This window comes from Rhinopithecus roxellana, chromosome 9 (genome assembly GCF_007565055.1).
Source record: "Rhinopithecus roxellana isolate Shanxi Qingling chromosome 9, ASM756505v1, whole genome shotgun sequence".
NCBI classification, from domain to species: Eukaryota; Metazoa; Chordata; class Mammalia; order Primates; family Cercopithecidae; genus Rhinopithecus; species Rhinopithecus roxellana.
Window position 1 is genome coordinate 55,159,007 of NC_044557.1, and position 19,737 is coordinate 55,178,743.

At 35.6% G+C, this 19,737-nt stretch overlaps 1 protein-coding gene across 2 annotated transcripts in view; it reads left to right on the plus strand.

Annotated features, from left to right (window-relative positions):
- The window catches only part of SLC26A7 (solute carrier family 26 member 7), a 155,574-nt gene that overhangs the window by 33,865 nt on the left and 101,972 nt on the right, over positions 1 to 19,737 (plus strand). For both annotated transcript variants that reach the window (XM_010364375.2, XM_030937653.1), the window contains exons 3-4: positions 11,618 to 11,728; positions 17,766 to 17,938. In XM_010364375.2, the coding sequence (XP_010362677.2) occupies positions 11,618 to 11,728; positions 17,766 to 17,938 (284 nt within the window). The remainder of the gene's footprint in view (positions 1 to 11,617; positions 11,729 to 17,765; positions 17,939 to 19,737) is intronic.

A 19,737-nucleotide genomic window follows, 5' to 3' on the forward strand; every position in this document is an offset into this window, starting at 1 on the left:
CACACATGCATGCCTCTGGTTCCTGTCATCCTTAGAATTCTTGACATGGAATCAAGTCCTTTCTCAATGAGCCCTCTTTTCCCTTGCTTTCCTTCTAATACTGTGATGTGTGTCCTTCTCCCTGGTTTGGACTTCCAGTGATTTCTTCATTGCCAGCCTTTACCAATGCACCCTCAGGAATCCCTCTTTCTTTGGGAATAAACTGCACACTTTCAAAATGTTCACAAAATATTATCTCTACCTGTTTGTCTTTCTTAAAACCTGACTCTCTGATACAAAGGCATTATCTCTTGAACATCTCTCTCAAGTGGAGGCTAATCATTCTCCCACTGCCTTTGGTAATTCATGTATAAAACTGTTATTTGCATGCTAATTATCTGCCCTGTTCAATACTGCACCCCAGTTTGCGTATGCTCCTTTCGAAGTCAATATTTTTTCATGCTCATGTATTTTTGTAAAATTTTAGAAGTAAGATATTTTAACATAAATTGAGAACAATGTCTCTTACCAACTCAACCTCATTTGGGTCACACATCTTATGTCCAGTGGCATCCAAGTGGCTGCAATATGTTTATGATCTGGCTAAGAAAAGATTGCCACAAAATATGACATTGATAGACATAAAACAGAACTCATAATATGGCCCTATAACAAGAACATTGTCAATAAACGTGTTAATGTCTGCAATTCAAATATTTATGTTTCTGTACAAGAAAACTTAAAATTCCCTAAAACTTTACAGCTATCAAGAATTTTATGGAGGCTTTTTCAATTTTATAGTTTAAACTTCACATGATATTGTTAACTTGGTACAAAACTAAAATAAAATATTTTAATGTATCAATGCTAAAAAACAAACTTAAATAAACAGTGCTATCTTAGGCTTATTCTCCCCCACATTAGTGACTGAGTCAGGGTTTATGTGCTGCTACCATATATCGTTAGGGAGTGTAAAGCAAGGGGGCAGGAGCTAGGGACCAGGAGGGAGAGATGAGAGGATGCTTGTTACAGAGCTGACTACCTCCAAGAGTGACTGCCTGCTGTATCATTGGAATCATGCCCCACACAAAGCTATCAATGTCACTTCTAGACCATCTTTCAGTGGCCGGGGGAGAGGGGAAGTGGAAACATTTATTCTCCAGCTCACTCTCTTATTGCTCAAAGTTTTATTCCTTGGGTGCTCTTCTGAGTTGGCATGCATGAGTCTGGGCATTAACAGAATCCCAGAGCAGTTGTCAACAGGGAAGCCCCAGGGCTCTAGAAAAAAAAGGACCCATCAGATTGCATCACAGGAAGTCAGACAGAGCTCTTGCAGAACTACAAGAGACAGGTGAGGCCAAGAACATTTGAATTGACGCATAAGAGATGTCTGACGTACAAGAGGAAAGCCAAAATTATCTTTTTATTCTGTCTATAGAAAATATTACACAAATCATTGTCATATGTAGAAGTGTTCAAAGACTATACAGCCTAAAATCATAATATATAGAAGTATATACTATATATGTATACAGAGGTATCATAGAGTAAAAGTATTATAGAAGTATATCATGAAATTAATATAAAGATGTTATTTTTTTCTGGATCATGGAATTTGTCAGCTTCTTATAATTTATAATTTGGTGTGATTTCTCATTCTAAATAAATATTTGCCTTTTTAATGAATTTTATTATTTTTTAATTGACAAAAATTATATATGCTTATGAAGTACAACATGATGTTTTGATATATGTATGTGTTATGAAATGACTAAATCAAGCTAACACATACATTATCTCACACTTTTTTGTTGTGAGAACACTTAAAATCTATTATCTTAGCAATTTTCAAGTATGCAATATATTGTTATTAACTATAGTCACCGTGGTGTACATGGGTCTTTTGAACTTATTTCTCCTAACTAAAATTTTTTGCTTTTTGACCAACATATCTCCAATTCTCCTCCAAACCCTGACCCCCGTCAACTTCTGGTAACTATCATTTCACTCTTTCTATTAGTTAAGCTTCTTTAGATTCCCTGTATGAGTAAGATTAGGTGGTAATTGTCTTTCTCTGCCTGGCTTATTTCATTTAATATGTACTTCAAATTCATCTACAATGTCACAAATGATAGGATCCCCTTATTTTAAGGCTTAACAGTATTTCATAGTATATATATGTATATATACCACATTAAAAATCCAGTTATCCTTTGATGGACACTTAGGTTGATTCCCTATCTTGGCTATTGTGAATAGTGCTGCAATGAATGTGGGAGTGCAGGTATCTTTTTGATATACTGATTTCCTTTTCTTTGGATATATGCCCAGTAGTGGAATTGCTGAATCATACGAAAGTTCTATATTTAATTTTTTGAGTAACCTCCATACTGTTTTCCATAATGACTATACTAATTTACATTACCACCAACAGTATACATGGCTTTCCTTTTCTTCATATCCTCATCAACACTTACCTTTTGTCTTTTTGGTAATAGCCATTCTAACTGAGGTGAGGTTATATCACATTGTGATTTTAATTTGTATTTCCCTAATGATTAGCATTGTTATTTTTTATTTTTAGTATACCTATTGGCCCTTTGTATGTCTTCTTCTGAGACACTTCTATTCAGGTCTTTTGCCCATTTAAAAAATCAGGTTACTTATTTTCTTGCTCTTGAGTTGTTTGAGTTCCTTACGTATTTTGGATATTAACCTCTTATTGGATGTATGGTTGGCAAGTATTTTATCCCATTCTGTAGTTTGTCTCTTCACTCTTTTCCTTTACTGTGCAGAAGCTTTTTAGTTTGATGTAATCCCATTAGTCTATTTTTTCTTTTGTTGCCTGGGCTTTTGGCATCATATAAAAAATAAATCAGTGCCCAGACCAATGTCATGGAGGTTTTCCACAGTATTTTCTTCTAGTTGTTTTATAGTTTCACATTTTATGTGGAAGGTAACTAATTCTATGTGCAATTTTATCTTTCCTGTGGGAAGCCTCCCAACATATGTAAGATTTAGGACTCACAAAACCTGGATCTACGCCTTGACTCAAGTTTCTCCTATCTCAAAACTTGTAAGAAAACAAACTCAACTTTTCTTGATCTCATGTCCCCGTTTAGCACAAAGCCTTTCTCTCCTCTTCCAAACAGTACTTTTCAAAGATGAATTCATATTTTCTGCCTCTTCTCCTTCCACCAAGATCCATTTGCTCCTTGTTCACCACATCCTCTATTCCCCAGGAAGCACTCTTTCCAAGGCCACCATTAGTCTCTCTCTTGTCAAATTCAAAGGACATTTCTGTTATTTGCCAGGAGTGCCATTTCAGTGGAATTACCACAGATTCTTGGCCATGGCTTTCTTTATGCTCTTTTCCCCTACTTTTTTTCTCTGCATCTGGCAATTCCTGTTAGTTTATTTTTCCTTCTTTTCATCTGTCTCTTCACATGACCTAATTCAGTACTTTGGATCCAGTCAGTCACCTTTGGCCCTGTGGTGTATTCCAGAAAGAAAGTGTTCTGTGCTCAAGCCTCAGGCAGTGAAACTGATTAGTTTTTAAAATATGTGTGTGTAACACCTATTTATATATGATGAGCTATATTTCTTTGGGAAATGCTGTCCCTGTCTTCACTGCCACAACCTGAATATCTGTGGTAGTTTCCTAACTGCTCTTTCTGTCAATCTTGTATTTCTTCCATATAACTTCTGTAGTGATCACCTAAAAGTAAACCTCATCACAATTTCTCCCATTAGAAAAAAATTCCCTAATAGCTTCCTTAAAATTCAGGATAATATTCAAATTGCTTTAAAAAGTCTTAATCAAAAATGTTTAAATTGCATAGGTTTTATGAACTCATTTTACAAAGTGATAAAGATTCAAAGATACATAAAAAAACACCAGTAGCCCTCTTTTTAGATTTTTACATAAGAGTATCATACAAAACATAAGTCTGAGACTTTTTTTTTTTCATGTGCAACCACGTATAATGGACATGTCTCCCAGTTAATGGGTGTAATTCTTAGCCTTTTAAAGAGCTGTATAATATTCCATAGTACATTTGTGCAGAAGTGTGTCTAATGATCTTTATATTGATACAGGCATTGAGATTACAGTCAGCTCTCCATATCCATAAGCATCAAAACCCCGGAATATGGAGGGCTGGCTATATTATGCCATTTTCTATAAGTGACTTGAAAATCTGCAGATTTTGGTGTCCCGGTGTGTCCTGGAACCAACTGCCGGCAAATACAAAAGGCTGCCTGTATTTTCATGTTCAACCAGTACAAAAACTATTTTAAATTCACAATATTAGGTATGCATTCTTATAGGATATGAGACAGTTTCCCAAGCCACTGGATCAAGGTATATATGTATGTGGAGGTGTTTCTTACCCACATCTGTTCTTTCTTCTTCTGGTACCTTGGAGAATCATCCCCCTCCCACTCTCGGGCCATTGGTTCCTATAAGCCAACATTATCTGCCATGAGGGATAGGAAGTGACTCTGGCCTAATCAGAGACTGCATCTCTCCAGCCACAATGATAGTAGTATTTTGCTTTTCAGAATATTAAGCATACATTTTCAGCTGTTTATTGATGTTTTATATTGGAAAGTTGTACATCTTTTGCTGGTATTTGCTAGCTGATATCTCTTTGGGAGTTATTTTTTTAGTCACACTTATTGAGGTAAAATTTGCACATGATTACTTTTTTCAACTTCTCAGCTATCTGAGGCCATCATTTTTCATTCATGTGTAGTCACTCTTAGATTCAATTTAGTCTCCTACCTTTGGTTATTTTGAGAACCAAAATAGAACCAACCACTTAAGTTAGTTCTAATCAGGGGATGTGTTCTTTCAGCACCTACATCAACCTAGCCATTAGGCTGTCTCAAGCAGGAATGAATAAGAAGCTATTCAAGGGAATGCAGATTCTGTCTTTGTGGGCAGAGGCTGATCAGCTGAGGTTTGAGAAGATATTTCTAGGATTGAGTACAAGGCTTCTCTGACTATGGAAGTTCTACGTGCTGCTGCAGTTCTTCTCTAGAGCCACAGGATTGAATGACCCCTCCCAGGCCACAGCAGGCTGATGAGACAGCAGTTCTCTAGGAAACTTCTATGCTTTTGCTGGCCAAAATCCTCCTCCTTTCTCCCCAGTCAGTGGCAAAATTCTAGATTTTGCTCAGCTCTTGAGGAGGCACAAGCTCTTTCCTCTGTCACTAGGTGTGTTGGATTTCCTCTGGCACCAAAGAGAATGCAGCTAAGCGCTTGTGATTGTGGCATCAACTTTGACTTCAGATGCTCCTTCCTGGTCCTGCCAATTCTAACCTGATTGTTGTGTTACAACACAGAGGAAGTTGGAGGAAACAGAGGGTCTTGTAGGTTCCAGCTCCTATCACCCTGAATCTCAGGTAAGTTCTTACCACTTAATACTGAAGACTCTTTACCATCTAATTTCATCTCCTGGCACTTTGTCACATGTGTCCCTTTTGCTGAGCATACCAAATGGCTTTACATCCCAGGTGAGCTAGGCAAACATTTTCAGAATGTTGTGCCTTTGAACACATTTCTTCTACCTAAATTTATCTCCTTCTCAGGCATCTACTCCTCATGCTTTTTTGTTCATCTGTTACTCCTCATTCAGCACTCAGCATAAGCATTGCTCCTTTTTGTAAGACTACTTGGGATCCAGTCATTCGTTCCGCCTTTATTGTTTAGTTATTTTTAGTAGCAAAAAAAATTTAAAAAATCATTCATGCTTCCATGAAACCATAAATGTGAGTTAAAAACATTCTAGAACTTTTGTGTAAGGAAAACTCAAATTTTAGAAGAAAGGTATCTGACTCAAGATTTTTATCTATCCACTCTCCTAGTGTTAAGGGATTCAAGATATTTCCACCAACTTTTTCAGAGCCAGAGAATATATGAGATAAACTTAAAAATATGGAAAGAGAAGGGGAGAAGTCCAGGAAGGGAGAGAGGGGGAAGCGAACAATGGGGAAGGAAGAGAGGGATAGGGAGAGGGAGAACAGAACTCTTACGATGTCTTCACATTTCCTGAGGTAGCTATTCCTATTTTCTAATTGTTACCTAGAAAAGTGCCTCTGGTTCCCCTTCTTTTCCATTTCTCTTGTTCATAAAAGACACCCTTTCATTTTCATTGAAAAGGCTACTCATCAGGACCTTAACTTGGTGATCAATGAATGTAGCACAGGATTTAATCTTTCATTTCTTTTCTTTGGGTCTTCTTGTTGGTATTTTCTCCAAATTTGTAACTCTCTCTCTTTCTCTCATGGAAATTATTGGTACTTAGCCTTTATTCTTTGTAATGAGAACTTTAAAGTGCTTTTCTCCTTAGCCATTCTAGGCTTAAGTTTTTAAATGCAAGCAAAAATACCTCTGAAGCTCAGTATTCAAGACATCACTCTGCCGTCTCCACTCCCAACTCTCAGGTATTTATAAGAAATACTTAAGCTTTTGTCATTGACTGGCTTTTATTCATATGAAATATCTTTACTGAGGCAGTGTTATTTGGATAATACTATGAATTATCAAGTGGTAAGACTTATTAGGACAAGAATTTTGGCTTTGCTTTTAAAATAAATTTCTCAAATCCTAGAGTTCCTTTTCTACCATTGCCAAATGCAGTAATCCATCCGTGAATCCAACATTTAGAATTAACTAAAAAGCATTGCTTGGGTTTGGTTTGGCAACTTAAAAAAATGAATACAGTCTTTTAACATGATTTTGAGAAATATATGTATATAAGTATATAGATAGATACATATAGATAGAAACTAGCCAAACTAAAAGTTTTCCATTTTTGTAGAAGATACTCAGTTTTCCATTTTTGTAGAAGATAGGGGAAATTTACCATTGTTTTTCTGAGTGGTAGTTTCTCAGTCATTGGTCACAAACAAGGTGAATTAGATCATCTGGGAAGAGGCACAGTTTTCTTATTCCCCAAAAATGCAGTGAACACCCTAACAGCAACTCTGGTTAGAAGCAGACTGTGAGTAGAGGGCAGGAGCATTTAGGGTTTTACATAAGCTAGTCAGCCTAGTCAGTCATCTTGATATTTTGCAAATATTTTCTTTCTTGTGTACCAGAAATAGGAGAGATCAATGAAACAATTAAAGTGTGTTTCTTTTGGTGGAAACTTAATTCTACAAAGCTTTAAAAGACTAACCACAGTTCCAAATATGATTGGCCTATCTTTACTCACATTTGTTTTTAGACAGTAAACAGGCTCCATCTCCTTAAAGTTATACATACTGAGTCCTGAGAATATTGCCTTGAGAATCTGTGAACACAATTTCTAATGGTGGTACCATGTATAGCAGAGATTGGATGAAACTTTAACTCTTACATCTGAGTATTAAGCAAGCAGTTCCTTAAAAGACTATCTTTACCTTTAGCAACATCACCTCATAGCCTTCTTTAGAAACTAAATTTCTTAGGTGCTACTTTTGATGATTCCTAATACAAAATTTAAATGATATTATAGAGATTCAGGGATTATGAATTAGAAGTACAAAAGTTGTAATATTATTTAATATTTATTAAGAACAAGTGATCTGATCCTGTGCAGAAAGGAAGGTTGAACTCTCCAGCATCAAATGACCTCTTACTTTCTGTCTCCCTCTAAAAATTGTCACTTAAATTAGTTGTGTAGGGTGTGTAGGGTGATCATAATAAAGTACCACAAACAGTGTGTCTTATACCACAGGAACTTATTCTTGGGGCTAGAAGCCCAAAATTAAGGTGTCAACAGGTTTGGTTTCTTCCAAAGGCCATGAGGGGAGAATCTGTTCCATGCATCTTCTCTAGCTTCTGGTGGTTTGCTGACAAGCTTTCACATTCTTTTGCATCTGGAAACAGCACCTCAATCTTCACATGATGTTCACATGCCTTCATCTTCCCATGATGAGCTCATCTTAACTAATTATGTAAGATATGACTTTTTTTCCAAATAAGATCACATTCTGAGGTAATGGTGGTCAGGAGTTCAACATATAAATTTTAGGGGAACACAATTCAACCCATAACAGCACTCGAATGTGCTTTATGAAGAGGACAACATTTCCGGGGCAGTAAATTCTACTGTAAGAGCTGCCCCACTGAGTTGTGTTAGCTCTAATTTTCTGGGTCATATTTGAAGCTCCATAACCAATGGCTATAGTCTATAAAATATTGTTGGTCTTGTATTCATATCTGAGGGGAACAAAACTAGTGCTTCTAAGTCCTAGCTTTCTGACCTTACAATAAAAAGTTAAGGCTGCTAGGCCAACAAAACATAGAGTATCTAATAGAGGGGTTTTCTATGTGTAATTCTAGCACCAATTTGTAACTTTGGATACATTACTCAACTTCTAAACTCCATATGTGTTTCTTTGGTTTTCTGAACACTTGCTATAATGTCATGTAAATATAAATAAACTAGTCTGAAACTGAAATAAAAATCTGAATGTTAATATAGAAATCTTCTCTGTGATAAATAGTTCCCTTTCTCATCCCTAGTAATTGAGTCACTTTCTAGTGATCTTACTCAAAAGATTATAATAGGAGCAGAGCCAGAGATTGAGCTACTTACCTGCTTTCATGGTCCTTCTTGGTCTGGGGTCAGGCATTGTGCCTCGGGAAGCCAATCTCAGCACAGCGTGGGTTGGAGGGACAAGGCATGCTGGTGGCAAATGTTCAGCTTCACACAAAGGGCTTCTTTAAAGATTGATAGTGTTCACAAACCCTGAGACTACTGGTGATTTTGATATGGGAATCTAGAATCTCTTCTCCTATAACCATTATCATGCCTACAAAGTATGTTTTCCTAAAAATTACATATTTCAAAGTCTTTTCATGACCATCCTTTTGTGACTGTATCAGCCTTACACTACCATTAAATAATTGTCCCTCTAAAAATAATCAGCCATCTAAAGATTTCATACATCCCCTCAACCATCCTCTTTTGGGACAATTTAGCCTAACACTATGTCTATTCCTTGATACTTTTGTTTTTGTTGCTTTTGCTCTTATCTAAATTAGATTAAGTTACAAAAGTATCTGTCAGCATTTGCAATAATTTTCCCCAAAATAATAGCATTAGAGAGTTGTAATTTTGCTCTTATTTGAATTGAATGCCATGTTTCATTACAGAGAAAGTAGAGATAATTCTGCTAATTTGTTAGCGACGTATTAAGATATTCACTATTTTGGGGGGACTTAACATATTTTAGCTTGTGTGAGTGTGTGTATGTGTGTGCACGTGTGCATGTATGAGAGAGACTAGGTATCCAGTTTATATCATGAACCAGCATAATAAACGAATCAGAAAAAGGAAACTTTATCCAGCTGTCTCTCCTTTTTTTGAGGTGGGGGATGGTCTTGGGCCTTGTAGTTCTTATTTGTGGAAAGGATACTTGATGTTTTACAGTACTGTATATCTGAATTAGTTCATTCCTCCTGTGTTTTGGCCATTGTTCATTGACACATTAACAGAGAAGCAGATTTACATTCAGGATGAATGATATTGTTGTTTAAAGTAAAAGCTCAATATCTGTGTAATACGAGATAAAGGAAATGTCTACATGATTTCTGATCTTAGATGTTGTTCTAGTAGAATCTCCTGACATGATATTTTGTATTTAATTTACAGGTCTAGAGATCGTTGAAAAATTAAATATATTTTACATGATTATTTCCATTTTATTTTGATAGAAACATGAGATCTGGGAAAATCCAGTTTTTAAACTAAGTTTGTTATGGATTTTATTTGGGATAAACACGGAGAGAGATGAGTGTTATTGTAATAAGGTAGGCAAAAAAACAGGAGGTAGCTATTCACGCTATTCACAGGGTAAGATAAGAGGATCCAGCTGCTTCCAACTTTATGTTACATTTACCTGTTGCAAACAGAGCAGCCAAATGGGTCTACCTCTGAACAATTTTGATCCTGTCAGTATTGACCACGGTTATCAGAATGTAGTGACCATATGATTAATCCAGGAGCTTTTGCTCAATATGCCTTTCTTCCCCACTACTGATTTAGTCGATCTGTGTGATCTTGTAAAATGTGGGCTACATTTTTTTTTGTTACTCAGGAACACTCTGCATTTATGTATCTTAATAGATAACTTTTTATCACGTAACTTATTCTGAAAAATGGATGAGAAAAAGTTGTTTTCTAGCTTTTCATATGACTGATGTAAACAGTATATTTTACAAAGTTGCTTGCACTAAAAATGCCAAAAGGTGCTTCTTGGTAGAGATGGAGATATTTAGCTTGCCAATGCTAACATATCTTCAAGACCTGTCCCTTAACACCATCCTTTCTACTTCTCACTGTGCCTTTATGAAATTCTAGAACAGCCTCTGCCACTGACTCTTCTATAATCACTTTTATCATATTTTCACCAGCCTGTAGGAATACATTACCAGCAAACAAGCAACCCAGATGGTTTTTAAAAAAAAGAAAGGAGTAGTCATTTGTTGACTTTTCATATATTTTAAATGCAGCAAAAATAGCTTCTACTGCTTGAAAAATATCTGAAAGATAACTACGGAGCTTATTAAGAAGGGGATTTCATTTAATTTAAAAATGGTAAAAGTTCAACAGTAAAAATTATTGATATTAGAATCAGACAGCCAGGCTTTATGGTGTGAGTAATTACCCGGCCTCATATTCAGAGACTCCAGAATCTAATGCCGCCTCCATTCTCGAGTGCCTTTGTAATATGTAAAGTCCTTTATGCCCAATTTAACTGAAACATTTGAATGAATTTGTCGTTCCAAGGACCAGCCACAATCCAGATAATTTTATGAACCCATACTCATAGATATTTTGGTCACATTTAAGCCATTAGTGGTCATTTAGACATGTCTAAGAACATTTTCTATGTGCATGTTTCATAACAACTCTGTAGGCAATAGTATCTACAAGGAATAAAAATGAACAGTTGTGAATTATTTCTTACTCCTTGAATAAGAAAAATTTGTTTCTTTTTCCACTCAGACACTGTACCTGAAATATAAGCCAAGATCTACTTAATTGGGAAGCACATGAGTTTATGCATCAGCCCTACCTCTGTGACACACAGTCCCAGGCTGGCTGTGCATCTGGCCAACCAGCCAATGTTGAGTATGTGTCCATTGTTTTCCAGCCCTAGTTCCCATTCCATTTCAGGCTTCTCATCTGTCAGGAGTAAAGCTGCTAGTCTCACCTATCTTACAGATGCTATTGTGTAAATAAAATTATATATGTGAAATGCTTCTAAAATTTTAATGTGCCTGGAGATATTTTACAATGTTACTGTCAAACCTACCCTTTAACAGCAAGACACTCTGATCCACTGTTTTTTTTTTGTTTTTTTTTTTGTTTTTTTTTTTGTTTTTTGTTTTTTTGGTAGACACCTCTGCAATCAAAGGAAAAAACATTCATCCAAAAATAATGGTTTTTGGAATTACAAAAATGAATTAAGGAGTGAATTTTCTTTTATTTAGGGCAATAATGCTAGTCTCTTGTTGAGCAAGTAGAATAAAGTATGATTCATTTTGTCTATAAGTAAACTAACACCTATTCTATTGTGTAACAGACTGTGTCTTGGGGTTATAAGGTGGTTCTAATTACCCTAGTCTTCTTCACAGGATTGGCCTTTGCTGTTCTCTCATCTGTGCACCCAGTGTTTGGTTTATATGGGTCTCTGTTTCCTGCCATAATTTATGCCATATTTGGAATGGGACGTCATGTTGCCACAGGTAATAATTCCTATGTTTATGCTTCTAATATTACTCGCAAAAGAGACTTAGTGATTATTACTGATTACATCTCCTTAGCAGTGTTAACATCACTGCTGAAAACCTCAGCAAATACTAGAGCAAGATATTTACTCTCCATACAGGGTATATCAGATAGTCAGTATACCCTGTGGTTTATTGCTATATTACTGTATAGCCAAGGTTATTGCTAAGGATTCTTTGCATTTTTGAGTTGCAAAGATTCCACAAAAGAAGGGAAATGGGGCATGGTAGTACGTGCCTGTAGTCCCAGCTACTCGGGAGGCTGAGGCAGGAGAACCACTTGAGCTTAGGAGGCAGAGGTTGCAGTGAACCGAGATAGCGCCACTGCACTCCAGCCTGAGTGACAGAGTAAGACTCTGTCTCAAAAAAATAAATAAATAAAAATAAAAATAAGAAGGGAAATGTTATGAATTCACAATGAAATGAGAGAAAGTAAGCACTTGGGAGAAAATACAAGACTACATAAAATTTAGCTACTCAAAAAACAGTGAAAAATATTTTACATGTATTTGATATGTGGACTAAATGATGATATTTTAGATTTACTCCAGGCTAGTTTATACAATGCTGTTTACTTTGTGTAACTTTTACCTTACCTACCTCTATATTACCAAATAAAATATGAATGGTGATTTGGTATTAGATAAACCTGGGTACATGCCTTATTTGTTGTTTGCTATTTACATGGTCTTAGGCAAAAATTTAAGCTCCATTGCAGCTTTCTTGATAGTAAAATTGCCTTCCAAATTCTAGTGATTACTAGTAAGAACTAGATAATTGATATACAGTGTCTAATTTAGTACTTGCTACATAATAAGATTTAATAAAGTTAGCTAGTACTATTACAAAATGGTATCTTAGTCTTAACTATTAAGGAAGTCATAAAATAATTTTAACTAGAAATATCTATAGAGACATTTCTATTTATTTGGGGATTATGTGATCTCAGCCTCTGAGTAATAACATTTCATGACCATTTCTTCAATGGTCAATTTGCATTATTGATTGTATCAGTTTCCTGTTGCTGCTGTAACAAATTACTGTAAGTTGGGTCTTTAAAACAAAATACAGGTATTATTCTACAGTTTGGAGCTCGGAAGACTGAAATGATATTCACAGGGTTAAAACTAAGGGGTCAGCAGGGCTGCGTTTCTTTCTTGGGGGGCTCAAGGGCAATCCATTTTCTTGACTTCTCTAGTTTCTAGAGGGCTCCCTGCATTCTTTGGCTCATGGACCATTCAACCATCTTCAAAGCCAGCAGTATTGCATCTTCAAATTCTCTTTGACTCTGATCTTTTGCTTCCATTTTCCATGTTTAAAGGACCCTTGTGATTACATTGGGCACACCTGCATAATCCAGGATGCTCTTCTTATTTTAAGATTAGCTGGTTAGCAACTTTAATTTTATCTGCAATGTTGATTCTCTCTTACCATATGGCATAACACATTCAGAAGTTCTGGGGATTAAGATGTGAACATATTTGAGAGGTCATAATTCTGCCTACCACATTGATACATATATTTTCTGTTAACATAACATTTTATTTGTGTAGTTTGGCTTTTTAGATTAATTAATTTTGTTTTGAGGGAAGGACCAACATTTATCAATCACTTACAACATTGCTGCCTAAAGTGTGCCTCATGAACCAGTAGGTTCAGCGTTATGTGGGAGCTTGTTAAAAGTGTAAAGCCTTTATTTCCATGCCAGGCCTACTGAATCAGAGTCAGCATTTTCGTAAGATTTCTGTTTTATTTATACATGTAATCTGTAGGTAACATGTTATAGTATATATATGTATTTATATGTTTATGCATATTTGTGTATGTAGTTATATTTAAGTTTGAGAACCGTGGATGTTCTATTTATTAGGTGCTTTATTAAGAGCTTTACATATGTTATTTTGTTTTGTTCTAGCAGAAGTCTTTTAAATAGAGATTATTACCTTTACATTGCAGATGAAAAGAAAACACTAAAATTCAGAAAGTTTCTGTGAGATCGCAGATTAAAAGTCACAGGTGCATGGATTACAACCCAGGTGTGACCAAATCTAAAGCACAAGCTTTTAACTTTACAACCCACTGTTCAAGAATAAGATTTTCTTTTGTATTGATGCAAAAAAGAGAAAAGCACAATAACTAATTATAAATTATTAAAGCCTATTTTTTCAATTATCTTGTTCCCTAATTTCCTAACGATTTGTTTCCATTTTTGAAAACATTTAAATATATATTCTTAGCAATAAAAAAGATTGTTTTAATACTGACCTCTAAAATCATTTTCTCTATGAAACCCAAGATAAAAGAAAAAGGCAAAACAAGTTTGTTCAATATAGTGTAATTGCTTTAAGAAAACAAAAATACACAATTTGAACATACTTAAATACACACTTACACAAAATGTTCGATGTCCTAAGAAATCACTGCAAACATTTTATAGGTATTTCATGCATTATTTTGAAATTATCATTTAGATAATTTCATAATTATCATAAGAGTCTGTATTTAACCAATTATGAACAGCTATCAGAATCTTATAGTCTACTTGATAAATAATATGCATTTCAAAATATACAAAATTTACAGCCTTAAATGTAGTCATTCAACATTAAAGCCGGAGACTAATTCTGATTTCCCTTCTGTTAAGTCGAATGGGCTATGACACAATAAATGCTAAAGACATTTTATTTCTGCATTTGTACTTCACCAAAGACAGCCAGTTAGACTTTCTTATTTGTTTTTTTATCCCAGTATTTAGGATTCTTTGGGTCACTAAAAAATAAATGATACTTTTCCCTTATTTTGCAACATATATACATCAGGGAAAATAGACAAACTAATTATTTTTTGACCTCTCTTTAATCTTGGACATATGGACCGAGTGTCACCAATAAGTTCCTGCAAATTAATGTACAGAACATACTTCTCTTTTAAATAATTTAATTTTGATGCATATGCATCCCACTTCCACAGTATTATTAACATATTGATGTCACTTTCTTGAAGAAGAATCGCTTTATTTGGGATTTTGCCTTCAATTTAGGTGGCTGGAATGCAATGCTGACTTACTGAATACAATAATAAATTATGTTGGAGACATCTTTAAAAGTAAACTATTCATAAAATCAGAGTATAAAGATGTGAAACATGCTGTTTTGCTCAACAATGTGAACTTTCTTATTTTAATGTAAAATAGTTTTTTTTTAAAAAAGGAATAAATCTGTTGATTACTTTTTGTGGCTTGCAAAGAACATATATTGGAATAAATACACAACAGTCAAAAACCTGGGTATTAATCCAATGAAAACAGCATTACTGTAGAGAACCAATATGTGACAATTAGTAGGATAATCTTAAACTTTTTCTAAATTAGGGAAATTTATTTAAAGAGCAAAGTTTAACAATTTAGAGAGGCTATTGTGAAGACTGTATAAGGTACTTTTCAGAAGAAAAAATAAACAATTATTTACTGATGGATTACAATATGATAGGACTTGAGGTAGTGTTTTTTAAAATATGAAATCTCATTTATTCTCTACCAAAATTTTGTAACTAGCTATTTTATCGTCATTTTACAAATAAGGAAGCTGAGAGAGGTTGGGTAACTTGACCAGGATCACAGGTTCATATTAAGTAGAACTGGGATTCGAACTTATGTCTGTTTAACTCTAGGGCTCATAGTCACTTCCTATGAGACCCTGTGACCCACAGTACTATTGAGCTATCAGGTAGAAGTCGTGGTATATAAGGGTACCACTAATAGGCTGCAAGCCTAACCAGGGTAAAAAGTTGAGCAAATGAGGCAAGAATAGAGAATTAGTAGGGAGGAGACAAAGACAAAGGGTAGACCTATAAATAGATAATATAGAATGTCATCCACAACAGCCACACATATTTACTGGCAGTCCCACTTCCCTTGATTGTCCTTCACTACCTCAGGAACAGCAAAGCATTATCCTTGCTGAAGAGGCAGTACTCCCATGTCCATACTGGTGTAGACGTGTCCTCGCCATTGCTGTATCCATTGCTGGCAAGTCCTCTGTCTGGAGATGTTCTTGAAATTGACTCACACACAGATGAAGCTTCCTTTTGTTCACCTAACAAAGCCTTTTAGATGGCTTTCTCTTTTACCATTTGATTCCCTCCCATCTTCCTCCAAATCCCAGGAAAAACAGGTCTAAAATAAAAAGTTAACTCGTCTATATGTTTTTAAAAAATTCTGTAGTCATTTGTTCAGTGGCTTTTGTACAAAACATTTTGCTCTGTGCTCTAGGAGGTTTAAACACCAAAAGACAAACTCCTTTACTCTCAGAAGTATCTGATTTGATCTCTGGAGCATCGTGTTGTAACATACTCTCAGAAATATGTCCTATCAAGACCAGATTCTATGGTGAATGTTCTCTACTTGGTATTTCCCATCCTGGGTGCTAGAATCTTATTTCTAAAAATCAGGTGTATTGCATTAGTTTCTTGATGTACTCTTAATTTAGTACTTTATGATAAGGACAGTGGTCATGATTTATTGAGAATGACTTATCTCATTAAAAGAATGTTATTCAATCTGTTGTCTGTATTTATATACCACCAACTCTATGGAACAGAGAAAAGCATACAGTGATAGACCATAACAGAGCATGCTGACTTTAGTCTTATTAATAATTATATGAATAGCTACCATTTATCAGGGGTTAACTACATGTCATCTTCTGTGATGTGTGCTATATTACATTATTAAGCCTCATAACAATCCCATTGGGTGAGGAATGCTGTTAATAGACAAAAAGATTGAGGTGACAGTTCTGGGATTTTAGGCCAAGTTTTTTGGAGGCCACAATCATCATGTTTTTCTGAATCCATAGCAGGTACCGCCTCTCTTATCTAGTAAAACCAAGGATTGGCTGTGTTGAATTTCCAATGAGACCTGTTTCTGTTTGACTCATGTCTGTCTTGCCTTATGCTGCTTTGTGCATGGTTTGTGTTGGGATGTCTACATGTTGAACAGGCCCTTTTCACGAAGTCTCACTTATGACCTGAAGCAAAGTAAGATCTTGAAGTAACGAGAATAAATGTTTGCACAATGCTGCAGTTTGTTTCTATAACCCAAATTCGGCAATCCCTCTTTGAGAGAATCAGCATTTCCATGTTCACAAGGCTGCATTCTCAGGCATGCTGTGCCAAGATGAAAGCTTCAGAACTCTTGGCAGGAACAGGGGAACACACTGAAAATCGTCCCATACATTTGCAAGGCCATGGCAATTCTTGGGGAATACCACCAAGCCTAATCTAAAAACAGTAGACAGAAATGGTATGTTTAATTATTTTATGGGCCACAATATGTTGTTATACGATAATAAAAATATGCTCTGCTATGAGACCACAGAGGGTGGAAAGATTAAGGCTAGTTGGAAAGATCTGGGATGAATCCTTATTATATATGGGATTTGAGCCAGACCTTGAAAAACAAGTAGGATTTGCACAGGTAGAATGAAGAAGCAAACGTTTCAGGGAAAAGGCTGAATTTACTGATGTTTTCATACCTATCATCTCATTTATACTCCCCTTAGACCCTGAAATGTAGGTATTAGTACTCCCACTTCATGGATGAGACCATTTATATCTGGTGTAATGTGCTTTAGGTTACATTATTGGTAAATTGAGAGTTGAATTTAAATCCAGGCCGTCATCTTATTTCCTGTCCCAGGACATTCTTTATGCCAGTCTGCAGAGAGGTGGGAAAATGTCTGAGCCAGGTGAGAATAACAAATAGATGAGTGGCTGTAGGTTGAATGAATAAGCATATGTGGAGGTAAGTTTCTATTTCATCCATGGAGAGAGGTGAAGAGTGGAGAAGCAAAGGCACAGAGGAGAGGAAAGTGTTTCTAACAGATTTGTTTGGTTTCACAATGTGGCTTCAACTTTAATGACAGAATCCCACAATTTTTGTTGAGTCTTTTAACTGAATTACTAACAGAAGATTCCCCACACCACTTGGTTTCAGGCACCTTTGCCTTGACATCTTTGATATCAGCCAATGCCGTGGAACGGATTGTCCCTCAGAACATCCAGAATCTCACCACACAGAGTAACACAAGCGTGCTGGGCTTATCTGACTTTGAAATGCAAAGGATCCACGTTGCTGTAGCAGTTTCCTTCTTGGGAGGTGTGATTCAGGTAAGTGATACTGACACTTGAGCACAAAGAAAGGGACACGGCGGCAAAGGAAAGGCAGTTGGTGTTTTATTTTTATTCTTGTTCATGAATTTGTCTTTCCAGATGGATAAAAGCCTGATGTGTTTTATCATTATGGAAATGCTGTTTAGAGTCATTACTGTATAAATGCTGGTTGAATGAATGAACTAGAATCAATAAATTGAAGTTACACAGGAACAGTTTTTGGTCTTTTAAGAATGAACTTTCTAAAAAATGTTTTAGAAAATGGAATGAGCTTCCTGGTAAGGAAATGAGGCAATCCCTGTGTCCACATATGACTAGGTCATCACTATAAGGGAAGGTTATAGGAAAAATTCCTGCAATGGGAAGGAGATGTCACCAGATCTCTAGTGTCCTTCCCAGTTTTCAGATTTATGATGTTATTGCCTACGCAATAACAAATGGTACTTGGTTTATGTCATAGGTTTGCTGATCTGAGGTCACTGGACTCAGATCTGTACCACCAGCATCATGTTGCTGCCAAGATTGCTACAGTCTATGTCTTCAAAATATCAGAATATGTAATTTGATGTTTCTAATCAGTTGTCAAAATTAGAAAGCTCAGAGGTGACTATAAAATAAATGTAGACAGGCACTGAATATTAGACATGGAATTGCCTGTTTGATAGCCGTTTTTGCTTACTCTTTCATGGTCAACTGAATTACATGTGCATAAACTTCTTGGGTGGCTGTGTTTTGGGCTGGGAGACTCTATTTTACACTGTAACATTATTTACAAGGTCAAAGATCTTGTAAATACCAAGAAGGGAGAAAAACAGTTGATGATTGGCTGGAATTAGATGGTAAGAGAAAACATGTGACCTAGAAGAAAGGAAGCATTAAAATTCTTAGAGTTACATTGCCTTCTAACTATATGAAAAGGCCAAAAGAATTAAGGATGTAAAATGAAATGAGGATAAGAACTCATGTCTTCGTAGTGCTTGAGAGAAACAGACTAACATTTGAATGGCAGCTCATTTGCCTAGGAGACTGGCCAGACTGGTAGACCAATCAGTATTTTCTATGGCTTGTATCTGAGCTATCATAAAATAAAAGCTAGTTGCTTGGGTACCCTGTAACTTTCGGTTTATTTTTCCAACCATGGATGATGTCAACCTATGCTGAGGCTTGCACAGGTAGGCTTAGTGGTTTTTCCTCCTTGCCTGGCCTATATGAGGTTCTCTGAGATCTGTCATCTATCTCCATCTTAGAAATAATCAGCCCTGTGAACTGGTAGATCAAACATGGATGCATTGCCTTGGATTTGGCATATGTTTTCCTTAATTTCTATTCATTTAAAATAAAAAAAATCTTTGTATTAACATTGCAAAGATAATATTGTGTCTCTTTCCTGTCCCTCTATTTTTTCACTCATACTTCTCTTTGAATTTATGGTTTTTACTAGAGTCGGATATTCTCTTACTCTACAAAGCATGAAACAAGTAGTTTTAGGTTATTTAATAGTGTAGTATTAGTTTTAGGTATATGTTAGTATAGTAAAAATCTAAGAGTATACATAATTAGCAGTAAGACCCAGCAACCTTCTGCTTAGTCTCATTTTAACCATCTTCTGAAACTTTGAAACAATCATCAGGTATTCTGTTATTATCTAGTATATTTGGATTATGACTTAAAATGATAACATCTAAAAGTCAAAGCCAGGATTTTAACATAAAAAATATATGTCTCATTTCCCCAAAGGAAACTCCCTAGAATTATAAGAGCAAAGTAGAATATTATTAAAGATAATAAAAATAATA